Genomic DNA, 22,872 nt, shown 5'->3' on the forward strand with positions numbered 1-22,872 from the left:
CAGAAGCTGGTTCTGCTCAACATAAACAGAGAGACAGGAAGTAACATAAGATTCAAGAATTTTAGCCAGATAAGGGAGAAGAGAGATAGGTCTGAAGTTAGAGGGAAGAGAAGAATCGAGACCAGGCTTTTTAAGAATGGGGGAGACAATAGCAGATTTGAATGAAGAAGGGACCAAACCAGTGGAAAGAGAGGCATTAAGAAAGGAGAGAGGGGTATCAGGACAGGAAGAAAAGAGGGTTTTAAGAATACGGGCAGGGGCACAATCAGTGGGGGAACCAGACTTGATTTTGGTGAGCAAAGCTAGGAAAGAGTCCAAAGGGAGGGGGGGGAAAGAGGAGAAAGAGGATTTAGGCGCAGGGGGAGCAGAGTGAGGAGGAGTAAAAGGAGTGACCAAGATGTTAGATTTGATTTTTACAATCTTCTCGATAAAGAAGTTGTTAAGAGAAGAGCAGAGGGCCTGGGAGGGAGTGAAGGGAGGGCAAGCACGATCAGAGGTGGCCAAGTTGTTTACCAAAGAAAAAATTTCTTTAGCTTGGGCCTGAATCCAGATTGAATGGTGTTGAGGTGGTGGTTTTCATGGAGGTGGCTATCTAGCCTTTCATTTATCATATTTTCCATGACTCTTGTGGGGTTAGGTAGCAGGAAGATAAGCCGGCAGTTGTCTAGCATCTTTGGATCTGCTTAGGGTTTCTTGAGGAGGGGGAGTACTATGACGTGTTTCAAGGCACTGGGTAAAAGGTCTAATGATTGAGTTGTTCAGGATTGAGGTGAGGGCTGGGCTGGTAGGATGCAGACATTTGATGAAGTTGTGATGAGGGCATTTTTATTGTGCTGGCATGTGCAAGGTTAGTTTTGGCCAGAGCTTATATAGCTGATCAAGCACCTAATGTGAATGAATGGTGGTGCTTGGTTAAAGAGATACATCATATGGAGCTATCTTTAGCCAGAAAAAGAGGAGTGAAAGCAATGATTAAAGTAAAGAGAATATGGGGAGGCATGTTTTATACACCTGATACTAACTAACTTGAATTGAAGCCGTGCTTAACTCAAACTCAGATAAGATTGTATTTATTTGTGTAGACCCTTCTTTAATTGTTTTTTATTTGTCCGTCTGAGAATTGACTATTATTTACTAGCTATGGTAAACTGCTTTTTATAATAATTTTTAAAGACACTGGAAATTATGTACAACAAAATTTTGATTATTCTGTTTAATTCTGCCTGTGATATCCATTAATAAAAAGGTTTAAAAAAAAAAAAAGAAGTTTGATGAGGGCAAGGATCTGAGCATGATCCAGAGTGTATAGACTGCATGATCGGTGAGGTTTCTTGTGTGGTAATGTTGGGCCAGATAATCAAGCGCGTCCGCAGGGTGTTGACTAAGATGGGCAGGAGGGCTGCAAGTATGGAAGGGTCCATTAGGGGCTCAAAGTTGTTGTAGATGGTGGTGAACTTGTTGCTGATGAATAGGGACAGCTGGGTGCAGAGCTCCTGAATGGAAGCTATGTTGGTGTAGCTTGCTTCCAGAGAGTTGAAGTCTTTGACTATGTTGAAGATTTCAATGACCCTGTTGGTGCTGCTTTCGAAGTGATCACTTGACTTAAAGGTCAAGTGTTCCATGTTGCTGGTCGTGCTTTTTAAGGTGACTGTGCATTGGATGGATTCTTTGAAGATTATAGCAATTGTGCTTACAGGTTTGTTTATCCTGTCCTGTTTTACAGTCTTGAGCTCTTGTATCTGGGAGAGATAACTGTGGTCAAGACAGTCGCTCACAAGAGAGTGTGCCAGGTTTCCGTAGAAAGAGCAAGTTCATGAGTATTTTAGCAGATCACAAGTTTTGGCGGAATATATAGTGAGGGAACAATTGTTTAGGAGCATGCAGGACATGGAGAGGTGTGGTGTAATGAGGGTCTGATGTGGGTGGTCATATCCACTGCATTTGATTCTGTGAACAGGTCCAAGCTGTAGTTAATGTTACTGGAACTTGGTATTGAGGTCCCCTTGGTTAACTTCTTGTATTGCCTGCTGACCTGAGAGTTAAAGTGTGCATCAGCACCAAAGGAGATATGTCATTAAAGATCTGCTTAAAGCGTGGTGTGCAGCAAGGGTGCATCCTGGCCACCCTACTTTTCATCATATATATAAATAGTCTCTGCCCTTATCTGACTGCCAGCCTTGTCGATACTCCTAGATTTGCCGGTCTCCAGGTACCTGCATTGCTAAACACAAATTGTACTGGCTTGTACACCTAATGCTTTGCGCACGCTAGTGGATCACTTCATTCTCTTTATGAGCAACCTTGATCTAACCACAAACTATGGCACATCACAAATCATGGCTTGCGGGCCTGGTAAGAAAACCTTAAACAGACTTATTCCTAAATGCCAGCCCCTAGTAGATGTCAGAGAATTTAGTTACTTGGGAATCACTTTCAACTCCTTAGGTACGTGGCACCTCCAGATGTCCTACAGTCACCTTAAGCTTAGCTGAACAGCGGGAACTGTTTATAACCTCTGCAGTTGCACACTAAAAGGTAAGATCTGGTCTTTGCTCAAAAGATATAATGCCCAGTGCATCCTGAGAGCAATGTATGGGGCAAAGATCTGGGGTTACCAAAATGCTCTCCTATTCCAGTCTGAGGAAAATCGCATTTCTCAGAAGTTTTTGTACCTTCCTCCAACAGCTTTGAACTATGTCGCTCATCTGGCACACCTTTTGTTATGGGTTAATGTTTGCACTAATCCCCATGCTAAGCTTTGCAGAGAGAATCATCGTCCTGGATTGGACAGTGGTTGTCCAAGCCAAGACAATCCATACATATCCAGCTCACTAAAGGCCCCAGGGCTGTCCTCTCTCTTTTCTTCTCCTACTAATATAAAGAAAGAAGATCAATTTCGGGTTGAACAACTATGGGGCGTAATTACGAGCTCTTTGCACCGCGGGTATATCACTTTTCCCCGTATTAAAAGTGATGCACCGGCGGCGCAAGGGGGTCTTAAATAAGCCCCTATATTTGCAGTCCTGTGAGGACACTAGACTCGCAGTTGAGACCAAGAAATGCACATTGTCATTTTATCATGGGACACGTGCCTTTCATAAGCCAGTCTTCTCTCTCTCATTCAAATTACTGCATTGAGAGAGAGCTTTACTCTTCCGATTTGGATCTAGTACAGTATTGCGGCTTGTGCCCTTTTCTGGACCACATGTAAGTAACCACGGGGAATTCTGCTCCATCCTTCCCAAGTATGGCATTTTGGAACAGTCCATGTTGCACTATATGTTTTTCTTTAACTATTTTAATCATGCATGAAAACTCTTTCTTAAACCATTGTTAAAAACCCTTGGACATAGCAGGCGTAAAGAGGCTTTATATCACCTGCAATTGTTAAAACTTTGAATATTTGCTTCAACATATGTTCTTTTTCAAAAAGCTGCTATTAAAGCTAGGCGAAACATGGAAGGTTAATATTACTCCCTGAATCGAGAGGGAGCTTTCTTTTATTAGTGATAAATAAGCTTGTGTGGTTTTAGTTTCATATTAGTGTATAAATCGGAATTTTAGAGATTGCACTTTTCTGTTCTGTATTTATTGCTGTCTTATGATTTATATTCATTGTTGATGAACTATTGTATGTGGTATATCATTTTTCACTGCCTTTTATGGCTGGATTGGCCACATAAAGATCGTTTGAATGGTTTTGAGTAGTGTGTGCATGGTATATGCATGTGCAGGAGGTGCATGTGCCAATGAGTGGTACAAACGAATCAATCAATCAATCAGATGTCTTGTAAAGCGCAACTATTCACCCGTAAGGGTCCCAAGGCACTGGGGGGAGTGGGGGAATGCTGATCCATCAAAGGCGCTGTGGTTCAGTCAAAGAGCCAGGTCTTGAGGTCCTTCCTGAATTGAGGTATGACAGTGATTGCCTGAGGTGGAGGGGTAGGGTGTTCCAGGTCTTTGCTGTGAGTTAGGAGAAGGCTCTTCCTCCAGCCATGGTCTTGTGTATATATGGGATGGTGGCCAGGGCCAGTTGGGCAGAGCGGAGGTCTCTAGTGGGTGCGTGGAAAACAAGGCGGTGGTTGAGGTATGCAGGTCCAGCAACGCAACTTTTACGTCGTAATGCTGTTACAACGCAGCTTTTACAACGCTGGTTCCATTACATCGGATGCTATTACAACGCAGGATATTACATAGCAGATGCTATTACAACGCATACCATTACATCGTAAGTATTGGTAAGTATATAATTTTTTTAAATTTTATTTAATATTATTTAATTAATTTAATTAATATTAATTATAAATAAACATATTTATTTATGTTTTTTAATATTATAAATTAAATATATTAATTTAAGTATTTTTTAAAATAAGTATGAGTATAGGAGTATATGTTTTGGGGTACTGAGGTATATGTTTTGGGGTATAGGGGTATTTTTAGGTTTTAGGGCTGGGTTTGGGTTTTGGGGTACAGGGGTATTTTTAGGTTTTAGGGCAGGGGTTGGGTTTTGGGGTACAGGGGTGTTTTTAGGTTTTAGGGCAGGGTTTGGGTTTTGGGGTACAGGGGTGTTTTTAGGTTTTAGGGCAGGGTTTGGGTTTTGGGGTACAGGGGTGTTTTTAGGTTTCAGGGCAGGGTTTGGGTTTTGGGGTACAGGGGTGTTTTTAGGTTTCAGGGCAGGGTTTGGGTTTTGGGGTACAGGCGTGTTTTTAGGTTTTAGGGCAGGGTTTGGGTTTTGGGGTACAGGGGTGTTTTTAGGTTTCAGGGCAGGGTTTGGGTTTTGGGGTACAGGGGTGTTTTTAGGTTTTAGGGCAGGGTTTGGGTTTTGGGGTACCGAGGTGTTTTTAGGTTTCAGGGCAGGGTTTGGGTTTTGGGGTAGAGGGGTGTTTTTAGGTTTTAGGGCAGGGTTTGGGTTTTGGGGTACAGGGGTGTTTTTAGTTTCAGGGCAGGGTTTGAGTTTTGGGGTACAGGGGTGTTTTTAGGTTTTAGGGCAGGGTTTGGGGTTTGGGGTACAGGGGTGTTTTTAGGTTTCAGGGCAGGGTTTGAGTTTTGGGTTACAGGGGTGTTTTTAGGTTTCAGGGCAGGGTTTGGGTTTTGGGGTACAGGCGTGTTTTTAGGTTTCAGGGCAGGGTTTGGGTTTTGGGGTACAGGGGTGTTTTTAGGTTTTAGGGCAGGGTTTGGGTTTTGGGGTACAGGGGTGTTTTTAGGTTTTAGGGCAGGGTTTGGGGTACAGGGGTGTTTTTAGGTTTCAGGGCAGGGTTTGAGTTTTGGGGTACAGGGGTGTTTTTAGGTTTTAGGGCAGGGTTTGGGTTTTGGGGTACAGGGGTGTTTTTAGGTTTTAGGGCAGGGTTTGGGTTTTGGGGTACAGGGGTGTTTTTAGGTTTCAGGGCAGGGTTTGGGTTTTGGGGTACAGGGGTGTTTTTAGGTTTCAGGGCAGGGTTTGGGTTTTGGGGTACAGGGGTGTTTTTAGGTTTTAGGGCAGGGTTTGGGTTTTGGGGTACAGGGGTGTTTTTAGGTTTCAGGGCAGGGTTTGGGTTTTGGGGTACAGGGGTGTTTTTAGGTTTTAGGGCAGGGTTTGGGTTTTGGGGTACCGAGGTGTTTTTAGGTTTCAGGGCAGGGTTTGGGTTTTGGGGTAGAGGGGTGTTTTTAGGTTTTAGGGCAGGGTTTGGGTTTTGGGGTACAGGGGTGTTTTTAGTTTCAGGGCAGGGTTTGAGTTTTGGGGTACAGGGGTGTTTTTAGGTTTTAGGGCAGGGTTTGGGGTTTGGGGTACAGGGGTGTTTTTAGGTTTCAGGGCAGGGTTTGAGTTTTGGGTTACAGGGGTGTTTTTAGGTTTCAGGGCAGGGTTTGGGTTTTGGGGTACAGGGGTGTTTTTAGGTTTCAGGGCAGGGTTTGGGTTTTGGGGTACAGGGGTGTTTTTAGGTTTTAGGGCAGGGTTTGGGTTTTGGGGTACAGGGGTGTTTTTAGGTTTTAGGGCAGGGTTTGGGTTTTGGGGTACAGGGGTGTTTTTAGGTTTCAGGGCAGGGTTTGAGTTTTGGGGTACAGGGGTGTTTTTAGGTTTCAGGGCAGGGTTTGGGTTTTGGGGTACAGGGGTGTTTTTAGGTTTTAGGGCTGGGTTTAGGTTTTGGGGTACAGGGGTATTTTTAGGTTTTAGGGCAGGGTTTGGGTTTTGGGGTACAGGGGTGTTTTTAGGGTTTATTTTTTTTAAAGTACGACTTTAATTAAATTAAATTAATTAAATAAATTATAATTAATTAAATTTATTAAATCAAATTAATTACAATTTTAAGATTAATTCAATTATATTAATTAAATTAAATTAATTAAATTTAAATAATTACTATTATAAAATGTATTAAATTAAATTAATACAATTATATTAATTTAATTAAATTACATTAATTCCTATTTAAAATTCAATTAAACTTATTTAAATAAATTATATTAATTACATTTTTACAATTTTTTACATTATATTAGTAAAATAACATTAATTAAATTAATCAACTCTTTGCCAAAGCGCCGGGACACCTTTCGGGGTAGCCGTGCGCTCAAAAAGTTCGGCTTACATTAACATTAACATTAATTACATTTTTTTAAAAAAAGTTATACTTACCTATACTTACGATGTAATGGTATGCGTTGTAAGAGCATCTGCTATGTAATATCCTGCGTTGTAATGGCATCCGATGTAATGGAACCTGCGTTGTAAAAGTTGCGATGTTACAGCATGCGTTGTAAAATAACACGTTGTAACATCATAGATCCCTTTGCAGGTGTGTATGAGGAGCTTGAAGGTGATTCTTTTGTTGAATGGAAGCCAGTGTAGGTTTCTCAGATAGCCAGTAATGTGGCTGCGGCGGGGGATGTTGAGGATGAGTATGGTGGAGCTGTTATGAATGTTCTTCAGTTTCTTGTGGAGTTTCTCGGGGTTGCCAGCATAGAGTGTGTTGGCGTAATCGAGTCTGCTGCTGATGAGTGCTTTCTGGACTCAGTGGGGATCCACTTTAAGATTTTTCAGAGCAGGTGTAGTGCGTGGAAGCAGGATGATGAGACAGCGTTGATCTAGCGGTTCATGGTAAGCGAGGAGTCCAGGATGATGTTGAAGTTTTGTGTATAGTCTGTGGATGTGGGAGGTGTTCCAAGTGCTGAGTGCCACCAGGAGTCATCCCAAGCGGAGGTGGCGAAGCCCAGGATGAGGATTTTGGTCTTCCTTTTTTTTACTTTTTATTTTATAAGAACAACAACCGGGTACCGGTACATACAGAACAAATTCACTGTAAGAAATCCCGCCTCCAATACATACATTATCATGGTGGCATTTACCCCTTGATGGAATAGGGATTCATGCAGACTGATACGGTCATTCAATTTACAGGCAGCAATAAGACAACGCTATCCAGAGAATACAAACATGTTGCAACAGGTGGCTGGGGATGCAGAGAGCAAGAACACCACACCTAAAGGGGGGAGGTGGGGAGCCAGCACCTCCGCCGTCAACTGGGCCATCAGTGTTTCTCTCTGAAACTCCACCGACTGGGAGATGCAAATGTCCCCTCTGTATCTATTCCATTTTCCCCATTTCTGATTCCATTTCTTGGGGCAACCCTGTCCCTTGAATACTGAGTTTTCAGCAACCATGGCAATGTCCATATCCTTTGCCCAGTCAACCAGGTGCGGGACCGCCTCCACCCTCCATTTCTGTGCAATACTCCGTTTCGCGATAATAAAGCCCATAGAGGCCCACGCCTGTTCAGCCTGTGTGAGGTCCGTCGCCCCCCAAAAATTGAGTAAGCATAGCTGGGGAGATAACCCAAGGGATTTGCCTCCCGCCCTCTCAAGTTGGCAGGCAATTTTTCCCCATTAGTCCTGGATACGTGGACAGTCCCATAAAATATGAATGAAAGTGCCCTCTTGATTACAGTGTCGGAGACAAAGTGGATTGGGGCGTCTGCCTAATTTGAACAATAATTTGGCATCAAAGTAGGGCCGGTGGAGGATCTTGAACTGGAGGAGCCGCATGAACATGGGGATGACTACTTCTTGAGGTCAGGCCAATGCATCCCGCCACATGTCGTCCTCCAACTCTCCCAGATCCATCTCCCACTCCCCCTCAGTTTCAACATCGGGTCAGCACAGTTGTTGACCAGCTTCTTGTATGTAAATGAGATGGCTTTTCGATCCATGGGATTCAACAATAGCCGATCTTCCAGAGGGGAAGAATCGGGGAGGGGGCCATCCCTCCGCAGGGTGGAGGACACAGCATGAGTAATCTGCACCTATCTAAATTTCTCGGACAGAGCCAATTGGTATTTAGTTTGAAGCTCTGTAAATGAGGCCAGTTTCCCTTTAACCCAGAGGCCTCTAACTGTGGAGATTCAGATTAAATCCCATTTGTCAAACCCTGGACAAATGCTAAGATATCCCAGAACATCAGGTTCCCTTAAAGGGATTGCTATCGTCAGACGCTTGTGCCAACTCAACTGCTTGGTGACACTGTGCCAAATCTCGCCTATGCGCGCCATAGGACCTGTTAAGTTGAGTTTGCGGGCATTGGTGTAAAGCGCTCTATTGTGATTTTGGTCTTCTTTGATTTGAGGTTGAGGCAGCTGTTCTTCATCCAGGTGGCACCATCATTCATCCTGTCATGGAAGTTGTTCTTGGCAAAGGTGGGTTTGTTGGTGAGGGAGACAATCAGCTGGGTGTCATCGGTGTAGGAGACAATGTAGAGTCTGTGATTCCTGATGATGGGCGAGAGTGTGGCTATGTAGATGTTGAAGAGAGTGGGGCTCAGGGAGGAGCCTTGAAGCGCTCCGCAGCTGATTTCTGTGGTATCAGCGTGGAATGGTGGTAGTCTGACTCTCTGTGTTCGGCCGGTGAGGAAGGAGTGGATTAATTCCAGGGCTTTTTCACGAATGCCTGCATCATGGAGTCTGGTGCATAGGGTGTGGTGGGAGACAGTATCGAAGGTGGTCGAGAGGTTCAGGACGAGGGCTGAAGTTTTGCCTCATGTCAGGGGTGAGGACACCATGTGTGGCGGTGAGGAGGGCAGTCTCAGTGCTGTGGTTGCTTCTGAAGCCAGATTGGGAGAGGGCCAGAATGTAGTTTGCTCCGATGAACTCGGAAAGTTGGGAGTTGATGGCCTTCTCGATGACCTTGGCTGGGAAGGGGAGAAGACAGATGGGTTCAAAGTTCTTGAGGCCTTTTGGGTCAGCAGAGTTTTTCTTCAGCAAGTGATTGATCTCTGCATGTTTCCAGTCTTCCGGGAAGGTGGCGGAGAAGATGGAGAAGTTGATGGAGCTCGGAGGAGATGGAGGTGCCGGCTTTGTTGAAGATGTGGTGTGGGTAGGGATCCGAGTGTGCCCCAGAGTGAATGCTGTTCATGATCTTGATGGTGTCATCGGTGGTGAGGGGGGTACTGCTGAGCAGGGTCTGCTCGGGTCTGGTGTTGTTGGGTGAGGTAGTTGCGGGTGGGGTGAGAGGGTCTTGGGAATCGAGGCTGTCAAAGCTGTCGTATATCTCTTTATACTTGCAGTGGAAGAAGGTGCTGAGGTTGTTGAAGAGGTCTTGGGAGGGTGGGATGTCTGATGTGTCTGTACTGGCTTTGGTGAATTCTTTGACTACAGCGAAAAGTTTTTTGCTATTGAGTGCCTTGGCATTGATCTCTTCTGGTATTGCCTCTTTCTTTGTTGTTCTAATGAGGTGGAGGTGTGTGGTGACAGCAGTTGCAAAAGCTGAGTGGCCTTCCATCTCTTCTCAAGCCGTCTAATTGTGAGTCTGGATTCATGCAGGGCAGGAGAGAATCAGCTGGCTTTCTTGGAGTGTAGTTTGCCTGGGGCTTTCTATAGGGGAGCCAGTGTGTTGGCGCAGTTGAAGTGCCATCAGTGGAGGTTACATGCTGAGGTATTAGCGTCTGTGGATGTCAGTGGTGGGGTATTGGTGAGAGAAGTGTTGAGTTGTTCTTCGGTGACTTTGTTCCAACTTCTGCGAGGGTAGCAGCGGGCGTGGTGGTGTTCATGGGTTTGGTGAAGAAGAAGTGGACGCAGTGGTAGTCGGTCCAAAGGAGCTCAGAGGAGTGGCTGACAGATATGCTGTCGCTGGCCGAGAAGATGGGGTTGAGCGTGTGTCCTGCTGAGTGGGTTGGGGAGATGGTAGTTGTTTGAGACAAAAGGAGGCAAGTTTCTCCAGCAGGGATGAGGTGTTCTTGTTGTTGAAGTTGTCCAGGTGAAAGTGTAGGTCACCGAGGAGGATGTAGTCTGTGGAGGCGAGAGCCTGGGGTGCGATGAAGTCAATGATGGAGTCGCTGAAGTATGGACAGGGTCTGGGTGGACTGTAGATGAGAATGCTGCAGTGGGTGGTTTTCGGGTGCGTCGGGACCTGGAAGTGGAGGTGCTCCATGTTGGTTGAGTAGTCGTCCGAGTGGGTGGTGATGCAGAGGATGTTTTTGTGTATGATGTTGATGCCTCCACCCGGTTTGTTGTGAATGATCTTGTAGCCGTCTGGGATGGCAGTGGCGATCTCGGGTCGAAGGTGAAGTTCATCCGGGTTTCTGCGAGGAAGGCGATGTTGAGGTAGATGGAGTCGAGTAGGACCCAGATCTCCATGGCGAGTTTGTGGAGGGAGCTTGTGCTGAGCAGGATACAGCTGAGGCGGTATGGTCTGGTATTTGTTGGTCGTGCAGTGGGGGGCAGGTGTGCGGTGGCAGGCGAAGGTGCAGCTGCAGTACCTGAAGGATGTAGCACTGGATGTTTTGCTGTGCAGTGCGTGCAGAATAAATACATGTGCTGGTTGTATATGTACCTGTGAATGGTACATTGCATGAAGGATACAGTGTTGGCATGTTAGATGCACTTGCTGACTGTATGTGTAACTATGAGTGGTGCAATACATGAATGATACTGCACATGCAAGTTAGATGCATATGCTGTATAAATATATATGTACCCGTTAGTGGTGCAATACATGTAGGGTGCAGTGCAAGCATCTTAAATGTACATGATGTATGTATGTGTGCTGTGAGTGGTACAGTACATAAAGGATACAATGCTGGGCAATGCATGCATGTTAAAAGCATATGCTGGAAATATGTGTGCCTGTGAGTGGTACAGTACACGCAGGATACAGTGCTGTGCAGTGCATGTATGCTGTATGTACGCACTGGGGGTATGTGTGCCTGTGGATGTTACGATACATGGAGGGTCCTGGGTTTCATTTTGGGAGACCCAGGCCTGCATTGTAACACATTGAGTGGAGGTAGAAGATCCCCCAGACTGATTTGTGGATTACTGCATTCCTGTAAGGTAGGTGTGACACACACTGAGAATGGCCGAACCTCCCTGTGCACTTCAAAGGAGCTTTTGACTTGAATTTAAGGGACAGAATGAGCTACTTCAATGAAGAAGTGGGACAGAAAATTGCCATTGAAACACTGGAGCCCCACCCTCAAGGAGAATTGTGTTATTGTTGGTGAATGTCGGATTTTTCCTTTTTGTGCTTCTCTTTTTTCCTAAAAGTGAGTATTTGGCTGTACACTGATTTATGGCTGCACAAATGTTGGGTTGTGAGCCCGTGCTCACTAATCTATATACACTCCTCCAACCTCCTCCACCTCCCCAGGGGGAGCCTTGGTCTACTCGACCACATTCAACACTGAGACTCAAGTGCAGAAGGGGAACCTTGCCTAGTTGCTCAGAATCCAAAGTAGCCCAGGAGTAAAAGGACTCAACACCCACGGTTGGTCTCAGTAGCCCCTTTGTAGCCCATGTCCCTCTGAACTGGTCTGACAGTAGCAAAGCTCGTACATCAGTGCAGGTTGAATCCAAATCAAAGGCGCATTGTGAGAGTTATCAGGCTCTCTATTAGAGGGGGATAGCGCAGGTCACGATTGATGTGCATTGTGGGAAGTCTCTGGGAGTGGGGTGGCTGTGAATGGGTTTTTGTATGACTAAGTGTGAATTATTAGTGCTCTCTCAAAATCTCAAAAGTGAGATATTAATGCAAAGGAAAATCCAAAGCTGATGGAGAGATTGTGAGAGGTATGTGATTGTTTTATTAGCGGTGGTGCATATTGCAGATTAGTGCAAGCTCTGCAACACTTCCAACAAACTTGTCTTCGTAAAGCCACTCAATTGACGCAAAGTCTTGCAAAGATATTTACTTTCCATTGTAAAAGTTATTTTGCTCTTCAAAAGTACCCTTTTCTCAGCAGAAACAGTGCTTTGCACTGCTTTACTTCACTTTGTGTCAAAGGAGGCATTACTTGAGTTTTACTTGGGCAGGTCTGTGCAAGCACCCGTATTTTGTAATACATAGCCTGATGTACAAAGATATGCTTTGCATTAAAAAAGAATACCCTCTTGACACAGAAGCCTACAAGGAGAAATGTTGTAATTTTTCCAAACATTCCACACACTGCACTGCACAGCACACATTTAGGGGCTCATTAGGATAGCGGATTTTCCGCATCCTCTGGGCCGGCGGAAGCCACCGCCGGCCCGGAGGATGCGGAAAATCCGCTGTGGACCCACCAAAGACCCACCGCCACATTAGGATGGCTGGTGGGTCATGGTTTCAGTCCGCTGCTTTTCCGCCGCGGTTGGCTTACAACCGCGGCGGAAAAGCTCTAATATGGTGGCGGTGTCTCTCAGACACCGCCAGAAATATTAGGATGGGGTTTAAAACATGCTTTTCCGCGGCAGGTTTTCCGCTGTGGAAAAGCATGTGGAACTTCACTGCAGGGGCCCGTTGCGGGCCCCCTGGGTGAAGGGGGTGTGGGGGGTGCATAGGTACCCCATTTGTATGCAGAAATCGGCAGGCACTGCATACAAATGCAATGTATGCATTTTTACCATTGTGGCAGGTGCAGCTTGAAGCCGCACCCGCAGCAATGGTAAAAATAGAGGATGTGACCTCCAGGGTGGCGGTCACATCCTAATTTCACAGGAGGGAACTCCGCAGGCCATGCGGAGGTTCCCTCCTACTCTGGGGTCGTGGACGGACGCAAGTCCGTCCGCGATCCTATTGAGCCCCTTAATGTGTGGAATATGTCGGGAAGGAAGTGCTTTCAGAACAAATCCAGAGCTAGACAGCGTACACCTTTGCATCAGCGCAGGGAATGGCATCAGCAGGTCATTGTTAATAAATATGGCTCTGGGCTTCTTTCTTCCCTTGCACAAAAGAAGAGGTCTGAAGGGCTCTGAAATGAACTACTTTGTATGTGGCTGTGACCCTTCTGATAGAGCAGAATACTGTTGCTCACAATGAAGTTAGCTAATGCTTGAAGAGGGCTGACCCACTTCCCCATGCCGGTGTTGTTTTGGGTGGAATTAAAATGTGAATGACTCAATAACAGACCAATGGATAAAGAGGACTGGATGAAAACAGATGTACATAAGTATATTATATATGTATTTATAGTAAAATCAAAAGCTCTTAGCTAATTCCAGTCCTAAAAGAGGGCAGGGAGAACCTAACCTATGGTGGTAAAATACACGTGCATGTGCATCTGGGTTTGATTATACACCTGTCCCTAGAAAGAAGGACTGGCTGTGATAGACCTAGATAAATAAAAGCCATTTGACTTTATAACATCAATTTATAATTACACTGTTGTCATCTCTTTCAGTGGAGACCTCTGTCTGTTTTCAGGGTCTGCCTGCAGACCACACAGAATAATTCATTGTCGCTGGAGAAAATGTCACCACTAGGCCCGTATTACCATCTTACAGCAGCACTAAGCATGGATTTGCATGACCAGCAATATATGGTTTTGATGGAGGCAGTGCTTTAAATGAGCAATGATTTCTTTGGTTGTGGGACTCTCAGGAGAGCCTCAAGATGCCTACTCATGTTGCGCGACAGCAGCAGCTTTGGTAGTGTAATGTTTCGGCACCTGCTTCTTGCGCTCACTGGTGAGCCTGCTTTTCCAGCATAACTGCCTTCGTGCTATTGGAAACTCTTTCATGAACTTATGGAAGTATTTATACTAGGAAAAGCCCTAGGCCAAAATTTACTAGTAATGGCCTGTGACCTGAATGCAGTACTGTGTATGAAGCCGTTTAGGTTCAAAATAGTTTCTGCTGCTTATTGGGTATCTTTTTGTACACTGAAGTAGATTGAAGAACTAGAAAAGTAAGTAAATGTATTTCCTTGTTTGAGGTAATATTTTGTAAACTGCAGTCTTAGTGTGACTAATGTGGTGTGGCCAGAATGCAGAAGCACATCGCCTGGTTATTATATCAATGTTTGCTTATCCTAGCAATGAACTTATGATGGGCAGCATCAATAATTATGAATCTGATTTACTAAAGTTTGGTGAAGCTCTTCTTAAGACTGTGGTAAGCTGGTGGGATGGATATGACTTGCAAAGGGTTTGACTTTAGAAAGTCTTACACAGTCTAAGGACTGTTTTTATTATCTTAAGACTTATGAGGTCTTAAGCCAGAGAAAAACTTTAGTACATCATTCCCTATGTCATTTAAATTGACATTGGTTGTTCCCACTGCCTTTTCTTTTTCTTTAGGTGTGATGACTGGAAGATGCATACCCTACAATAACAATAACAAAACCAAGACATGTGAGGTCTATGCATGGTGCCCTGTTGAAAATGACACCTACGTCCCCAAGTAAGGATTCACATTGTTTGTTCTTTTAAAAATGTCTGCTTACAACTTCTTAAAAATAAAATCAGTTCAACAAATGTCCTCTGTGCCTCAGTCCTTACTGTGGCGATGGCAATGTCCGAACCTTTACATACGTTTGGAATGTTAATAATATCTAGAATGTTTTCACAACCAAACTAGCCTCCGATGAAACCCATTTTTGAAACATCAAATGTTTTGCATTATCTCCTTCATAATGAATTGTTAATGGCAGAATCAGCTGGATCTTTACCCCCCCCCCCCCCTTCCCCAGCGACTTAAGTGTTGTAACCAGGGGCGGCTGTAACCGATGCATGCTAGGAAACACATTCTGTCAAGGCGTAATAAATTCACAATAAGAACATAAGGACCATAGAGAAATGATCTTAGTGAATCCAACTGAAGAAATCATTTTTCTTATACTTGCTTATTGTCGTTGAACCTCTGCGGCAGTTAAAAGTGTGTTCGTGGACCTAGCTCTCTCTAATAAATTTGCATGCAAACACACTTTACAAAAGATAGTTGAGGTCAGAAATTGGTACTTCCAAATTTTTAATGTGCAAAATTTTATAATACTCTTCAAATCCTTAGTTACATTGTTTGATGCAATGGTACATTGTACAAATTGGAAAGATCACCACAATGTGAATTCAGAGCTTTAAAAGCATTGCTCCAGTGTAGCACTACGAAGGAGAAAGACCCTTTAATTTCACTTTAAATTATAAAACTGAGACACACAAATACCTCCTTTCCTAAGCCAGAAACTGGTCACAAAACCACATAATGTGACAAAGAGAACAAAAAGCCCTGCTACAACCCCAACAAACGTCCACCTCTAACAATCCTATTGGTACATAAGACTGAAGTGCAGTATTTACTAAAGACTAAGGCTGGGTGTAGTTTGCAAAATAACACTACGCGTAGCTACGCAAAGTGCACTTTGCACTGCGCGAGCTACGCATAGCACTACGCAAACTACGTAGTGCCCTGTTCGCAATGTGCAAGATGCCGTTTTCAATGATTGCACAGTGCGGGCAAGCATCCGGCACTGTGCAATCATTGAAAACGGCATCTTGCACAGTGCGAGCTGTTGTTTTCTGCCACTCGAGTATATTTTGACTCAAGCGGCAGCTTTCTCAACGCGGACTGGTAGTTTCTCATTGCAAGCGGTTGCGAGAATACGCGACCACTCGCAATGAGAAATCTGACCTCCCCGCGTTTAGCATCCTGCCGGGAGGTTTATTTTCCACGCTCTCGATTAGCAACTTGATGTTGCTGACCGTGAACGAGGAAAAAGTCTCTCCGGGATGTCATTTTGCTTGCTCGCGGTCGCCAACTTGACGTTGAGGACCGCAATCAAGCAAAAAATGACCGTTGCAATACGCTACGTGTGTTTGCACTGTGCTACGTGCGGTTCGCGTAGTGCAAAGTAGTGCAAACTTTGCAAACTGCGCGAGCGTAGCGTAGTGCTTTGCCCAAGGTTACTAAAGACTAAGGTCCTCATTTAGAGTTTAGCGGGTAGCCCACAGCCCATAGGATGATAGAGTACATGTTCTTTGCCACCTGGGAGGACTATCACTTATAATAGTTACAGATCTTCACAAAAATTGTGGAAATCTATGTGCCTTTACTGGACCCCTGCCACTGTGACCCCTCTCAAGGCACTAATTGTTTGTTGAGTTGACACCATGTTTCAAGCAGCTGGTCAGTAAACGTTTGTGTTTTAGAAAAGCAAACTCCCAAATAGGGAGTTTCCTTTTGTAAAACAAACTAAGACCCTTAGATGCCTTAGGAGTCTTCTCCTAGTGTGAGAGGGTAATTTTTATTTTTTTTCTGCTTGGCACTGCCAGGCTTTTCTCTGGGGGTCCCGAGCAGAAAAAAATTACATTAGACTGTCCATTTTAAATAGGGCGGGCAAGTGATGTCCTGTCATCAACAGCCCGAAGCCCATCGGTGTATGGTTTCCGCCGGCTGAGCCACCGCTGGCAGAGACATGATGGTCTGCCCAACTCTAACTGGAGCAGGTGGACCACCTGTTTGGTGTACCCTGTCTACCAAACTCTCCATAACCCCATATGTATTGTTGAGTTAATTGAAGGCTGACATCTAAAGAATAGAACAATTTGGCAGCGTAATGGAGGATTAACCTGCATCTAACAAAAGCATCTCTAAATCTTTTGAACAAATGTTACATATTTTATCGAGACACCTCTGGTGTTGGAAAAATTTCAACAGGATATAGAATTTAGAAGTCGAATTGAATGACCCCTATTGGTAAGAGGTGTCATTTAAATAGTAGTCAGTCCTACACCAGCTTCAGATGGTCATTTGGGGGAAAAAGTGTACAAAGTGGATTTGATATGTTGAATTCAGTTTTAGTCACGCAAAACTTTAAAACAAGTACCTGAAACTGTGCAAAGCACCGTCTGAATAAAGATGATTCAGAATGAATATTTCTTTGAGCTTCAGCGAAGATTTTTACAATTAAATTTAGTGAGATAGTTATACCATAAGAAGTCTCTGAAAATAAAGACTTACCTCATGGCCAATCAAACCGGAGATTTCTTTAGTTCTTGTATCAATACATTTGAAGTCCAGGGTAGAAGATCAAGATTTCACTTTCTAAACAGTGAAATACAATGAGTCCCAATAAAGCAGGAGAAAGCATGGTTTCTTAATGCTGTCCAACCAAGCGTTTATTTTTTTTAATTGTCCCACAAGGAAAGGTGATGTGCAGAAAAGGCTGATTAGTAAAATGACAGAACTGGAAAACCAGCTGAAACCCAACCATGTTTGATGTCAGTCTTCATTAACACCTTAGCTGCTTTGGAACGTCCAGCTCCAGTGCTGAACGTTCCATTGCGCAGGTGCAGCTGGAACGTCCAACGGCCGACGGCAGCACTTCTGAGGTAGTGGAGCCGTCGGCCGCTGGTATAGGCGCAGCACTTAAGAGGTTAAATCTCAAGAGAACGTTGACATTTCCCTATTCCCCATCAAAAGTCATGCAATACTTTACATGTAACAGAAATATATATATTCCTATATTACCGGCTAGAGTAGGAAAGTGACTCAAGAAACAGTGTAATATGGATCTTCTCTCCCACAAAAGATGCTATGTCTGCGTCTGTACTTAACAGATCTTTAAGAGTATCATATGTGAATAAAGGGAACCTATAGAGGATAGCACTCTACCTTTGTGCATTTCTATGGAAGGATCACATTTCTTCTTTAGCACACCTAATAGTTTCTAATGCTCCTAGACATAGTTGACTGTGTATAGTTCATCTATCACACCTTTTTTCATTTGTAGGTTGGACGATGTCTTGCAAAACAGTAGCTTAAGGATATTATTAAAAAGACCATTTTTGTGTCAATGAAATAAGCATACAGTGTGCTTTTCTGATGGAGGGCATACTTATTAACAAATACAAAGAGATGAAAAGCCTGAGCCACTTTTCCACATGTTTGCAGAACCCTGGCTGCTTGGTGGTAAAATATGCTGTTACTATCCTTAAACCAATCTGAATAGGGATATGCAAAAGATTTATGCTAAATATTCTATATAAGAATTGTTGTGTAGGTGGGTGGGAAATCCTTACAGCTTTTCTTAAAGTAGGGATAGTTTCTGCTGCCATTAATGGCATCTTACAGATGGCATTTGTTGTTCTTGTGATTATAGGGGAACCCAATCCCAATCCCTATTTCATTCTGGTAGAAAACTCTAGAGTCTATCCAGGTCAAGTGCCTTTCGCTTAATCGGGTTGCTTACTTTACCTCTTTTGTGGGAAATGGTTCTATCATGAGCATCACTCTATGGTGTTATCACATGGTGTGGGCACATACATTCTCATCACAATATAAAGTAGAAAAGTAATCGCCCTATGCAGATTCCAAAATAATATTTCCTAATAATGCCACTCTTATACCTATTCCCAGAGAAACCAGTCGTCAGAATGTCGTTGGATCTTTACCTCAAATTGCTCAATGTTTAGTTACACCTTCTTTTTCTTGCTCTTAAGAGCATTTATTATGTTTGTATTTAGCAACATAGGCTTTGGCTTGGGATCTGTAGTTTCAGTGTGTTTAAAAGTACCTTCTTTGCTCCAGTGCATGTACTATCTTGCCAGTGATTAATAGGATTGGTCTATTTCATTGTTCCCAGGTTATTACGTCTAGTTAGAAATATTGTGACTTTTCCCATTGGAACCTTATACTTTTCGGTGTATCTAATAGGTCAACAATCTCTAGGCTTATAAGTGTCCAGGATGGAACAAGATGTATGCACATACAAAAGAGGAGAAATTAGCTACATCATTGTGGTTCTATTTAGGTGAGTGCTGATTAGTAGTAGATGTTAGGCCTGTGGCAAAGATGCTATTTGTTTGGACATGGATTACTACATTGGCTTTAAATAACCACATTGATGGATCACATTTACTCTCTGTATCCATTTTGACCTCACATTTAATTATGAATCCCCAGCGATTAAGGACCATAAAGCAGAGCCCCTCACGCGCTCTCTGTACCCGGAAGGTATGAATAGTCTGCAGAAGGATCCTTGGGGGAAGCTTAGCTGCCATATGTGCTGCTTCTTTAGACAAGGTCAGTTGTTTCCTTTTTAGGTCTTGTGGCGTTGAACCGCGGTCTCGCCAGAGACCTATTGTTATGGAGTCTTCTTTCCAGGAGAGGGGACAGGAGCTGGCCGCTCGCTCGTAATTGAGCGGGCCACGCGCACGCGCACGCGAACGCGCTCGCTGTGGCCAGCTCCTTTCTCCTCTCCTGGAAAGCTGCCACACAGCCACACCTCCCCCTGCACACATGCGCCCAAACTGAGACACACACACACGAGCGCACCTACACACAAGCACGCACACACACATACAGAGACCCCGCCGCCGCCACTGCACACACACACATAAGCGCACCCCCCCCCCCAACTAAGCCCCACTTACCGGCTTTGTGGACTTCTGCAGACTCCGCTGGGCTCTTCCTCGGGCATGGGAGCCCCGCTTCACCAGCACTGCTTCTCTGGCCATCCGTGGGCGTGGGCGCGTGCGCGGGCTTCCGGAGTGCGAACTACAAACGTCTACGCTATGACTTCATTTTGTAGTTCATCATCCGTCAGTACATTGCGGCGCATCTGGGGAGCATTCGGATTTTAAATCCCTACACTTGTTTGCGGAGGTGCGGTTTTGACTGACAGAGACTTTTTTGGCTCAGGTTGTCTCCCTTTTTGAATTTTCCTAGATACACATGCCGCACGTTGCTTCTGTACAAAGACTAGAGACGCCATATTGCTGATGTCACTTTGTAGCTCTAAATACGGGCGTGGAGCGGTGGCTTGCACCGAGTGTTGCTCGAGTAACCTAAGAGTACAAACATGAAGAGACCATCCTATCTTCTTGGATTTCCGTGGCCTTGATCCATGCTGGTATAGGTTGATCCATTGCTAAGTAAGGTTTGTTCCGATTCGGCATAGTAAACAAGTGGTGGTAGCATTAAGAGTCCCCCACACTATCTACTTAAAGGAGCCTCCTGTTCGGTTTGGTGCCTCCCCCAAGACTCAGGACAGTCTCGAGGCAACGACGGACAGGTGGGCTGGGTGGCAATGTTACTACTTTATTTTGCTTTCCACTAACAGTAAGCTCTTTACGGGGGTGGAATTACACCTTTGGGAAGGTGATTAAGACAGTAGCCACTAGTTGTTGTGGTTTAGTAACAATGTTAGTATTTCATGATTTCTGGTACGCCTCTATCAAGGTAGTGAGCTAGACTGGATATAGAGGTGTAATGAGAAATACAAGACGTTTAGATACATAGACCTTCAGTGCCATACAGTTGATGGGGGTCTGGTTTATTTTCGGCTTGTATCTACAAGTCTGAGCTTTGAGTGAGTGGTTATAACAAGCAAGACTAGCACTCTATATTACTGCCAACTTAGCATAAGCAACAGCTAACCATTCACAAACAATGTTTATATACCAATTGCAAATTAATGCAAAGCATTGTCATTTACAATGCCAGTAACTCAAACTTTAATGCTGCGAGACCTATTGCATTGCAAATGCTTGTTGAAAATTGTCATGAGAATGCACACATGGCACTGTCCAGTAGACTTATGACACCAGGCAGTCAGAAAGAAAATACTCTGGTGGCACTATATAGGCCAACCTCAAAAAGTTTTCTTCTTCCTTATGTAATATATAACCATCTCAGTGATCAAGAGTTATCGGTTTGATACAGAGTGTCGCCCATCGGATTGGTAATTGTAAATAAACTAGTTTATTTGCTGTACAGGACATTCCTTTCATGTACTAAAATTTGGAGCGCTTTTACCGCAACATGGCAGCTTCGTGCTTGTATTTCTACTCACCTATGTTCTGCAACTGGGAATTGACGCAGGAAGCTGAACTCCTCGAGACTGAAGTGTTCCTTGTTACTCAGTAGAATTCTGATCTTGGTGACAATACTAAAGGTACCCTCTACTCCACAAAGTGTACATTAGCTCGCACTAAAGCAATATGCATTTTTAGCTCGTCGTTGAAGGCTTATATTAGTTAACAGCTGTGCTGTTTCCTTTCTGTCATTCGTTGTATACTTTTTCTTACATAACATCTGTGTTTGCACTTTCATTAGCACCTTTTTGTAGTGCAAACGTCTATGCACCTTATCTGTACAAATTTAATGTGCAAACAGACTTTTCGTCTGCTTGACCTCGATGTATCTTTCCCAAAATGTAAAATTGCTTTCAATGGTAGCTGTATCATTTAAGAAACATTTAGTAGAGAATTGCATAACGGCTGTTAAAGGCCCTCTACCTTAGCTATAAGCCTTTAATACAGAAGCGGGTATATACAGAGGAAAAGTACCATTAGTAACCAGAAATTCCCAATGCAAAATAACTTTAATTCTATTAGAGCATTCCAACAATAGAGGGTATCATTTTGTAAATCAATAGGGGGGACAAAGAAAGGCAAACATTAGAATGTTGGAGTAGAAGGCCCATTCCAGACATTAACCCTCTTCCTACTTCCTTGTTTTCCATGGGGATCCCAACATTGCAGTGTTCACAGAAATTGCAGATTCAGCACACAACACATTGGTTCTTGAACTGCACTGAAGTTCTGAACCCGATTCGCAGGCTCTCAGGCACTTTGCAATTATATAATGCTGTTTTATTCTCACTGTTCTTTCTGCAAAATCTGTGAGTAAACTAAGAAACATGTTAACTTAAATTAATCAAAATATTTTCTCCAATGAATTTATGATCAGTTGTTCAAGGAAAGGGATCACATAGCTTGTGAATAAAGTAATGCCTTATTTTAGTGCGAGTATGTATTTTTCATATATTAACAATTTTCTAGAGAGCAGACTGTAAATTAACAGAGAGTTTTTAAAAGACCAGATTACAAATGACAGTTTACAGTACTATGTAAAACCCATGGGAATAGGCTGGCCAACTGAAACCATATGAAAGGATGCAAAACTAGCTTATGGTTGCACTCTTTTAAAATTCCTCTCATGGTCATCTCTGTTAAGACAGTTATGCCTGCACCATTTGCTTGTGACATAATCCAAAATATTGACTTCCAATATTTGCAGATTTTTTGACAGATAGGAAACATGTGCACATAGTCTGCCTCCTTAGCAATTGCACTGATAAACAAGAACCAATGTTTATGAATGGTACTGATTTCATAATGCATATACTATTTGCCAGATGCAAATTAGCATTAGGGCCTCATTACGACATCGGCAGGTCTGACCGCTGGACCACCAATGCCGCGCTCGCCTGAAGTCTGTAGCGCTGGTGGTCTTTCGACCCACAGCAGTGCCTTCACTGTCGCGTGTACACTGCAGGAGGGCACCATGTCCTACATGCTAACAGTGCACGCAAGACATTGAAGGCCTAGGGGGGCACAACATATGACCCCCAGCCACACTTCGTATTGAGCTACAATGCTCGGGCCCTGTTTATGGCCCCCTCTTTGTCTTTCCAACAACTTTTTCATGGTGTGATCACCACAATGAAAAGGCCTGCAGAAGGGCAACTCATAATATAGACTGGTGCCGGGATCGGCCCGCCTCCATTCCTCCTCACTTTACAAAGCACCCGCACCGCTTTGTTGTAGAGCCTTGTTGCGGTCCGACCACCTCACTTGTAATACGGCAGTCAGACCACCGAGGTCGCGGCTGTAGAACTGCAACAGCACGTTTAGTGATCTCGGGACCGCAG

At 44.0% G+C, this 22,872-nt stretch overlaps 1 protein-coding gene across 2 annotated transcripts in view; it reads left to right on the forward strand.

The window, feature by feature from the left end:
• P2RX1 (purinergic receptor P2X 1) overlaps positions 1-22,872 on the forward strand; it is a 574,124-nt gene that overhangs the window by 358,007 nt on the left and 193,245 nt on the right. For both annotated transcript variants that reach the window (XM_086954809.1, XM_086954810.1), the window contains exon 5: positions 14,519-14,621. In XM_086954809.1, the coding sequence (XP_086810935.1) occupies positions 14,519-14,621 (103 nt within the window). The remainder of the gene's footprint in view (positions 1-14,518; positions 14,622-22,872) is intronic.

This window comes from Lissotriton vulgaris, chromosome 2_1, assembly GCF_964263255.1.
Source record: "Lissotriton vulgaris chromosome 2_1, aLisVul1.2, whole genome shotgun sequence".
Taxonomy (NCBI): Eukaryota; Metazoa; Chordata; class Amphibia; order Caudata; family Salamandridae; genus Lissotriton; species Lissotriton vulgaris.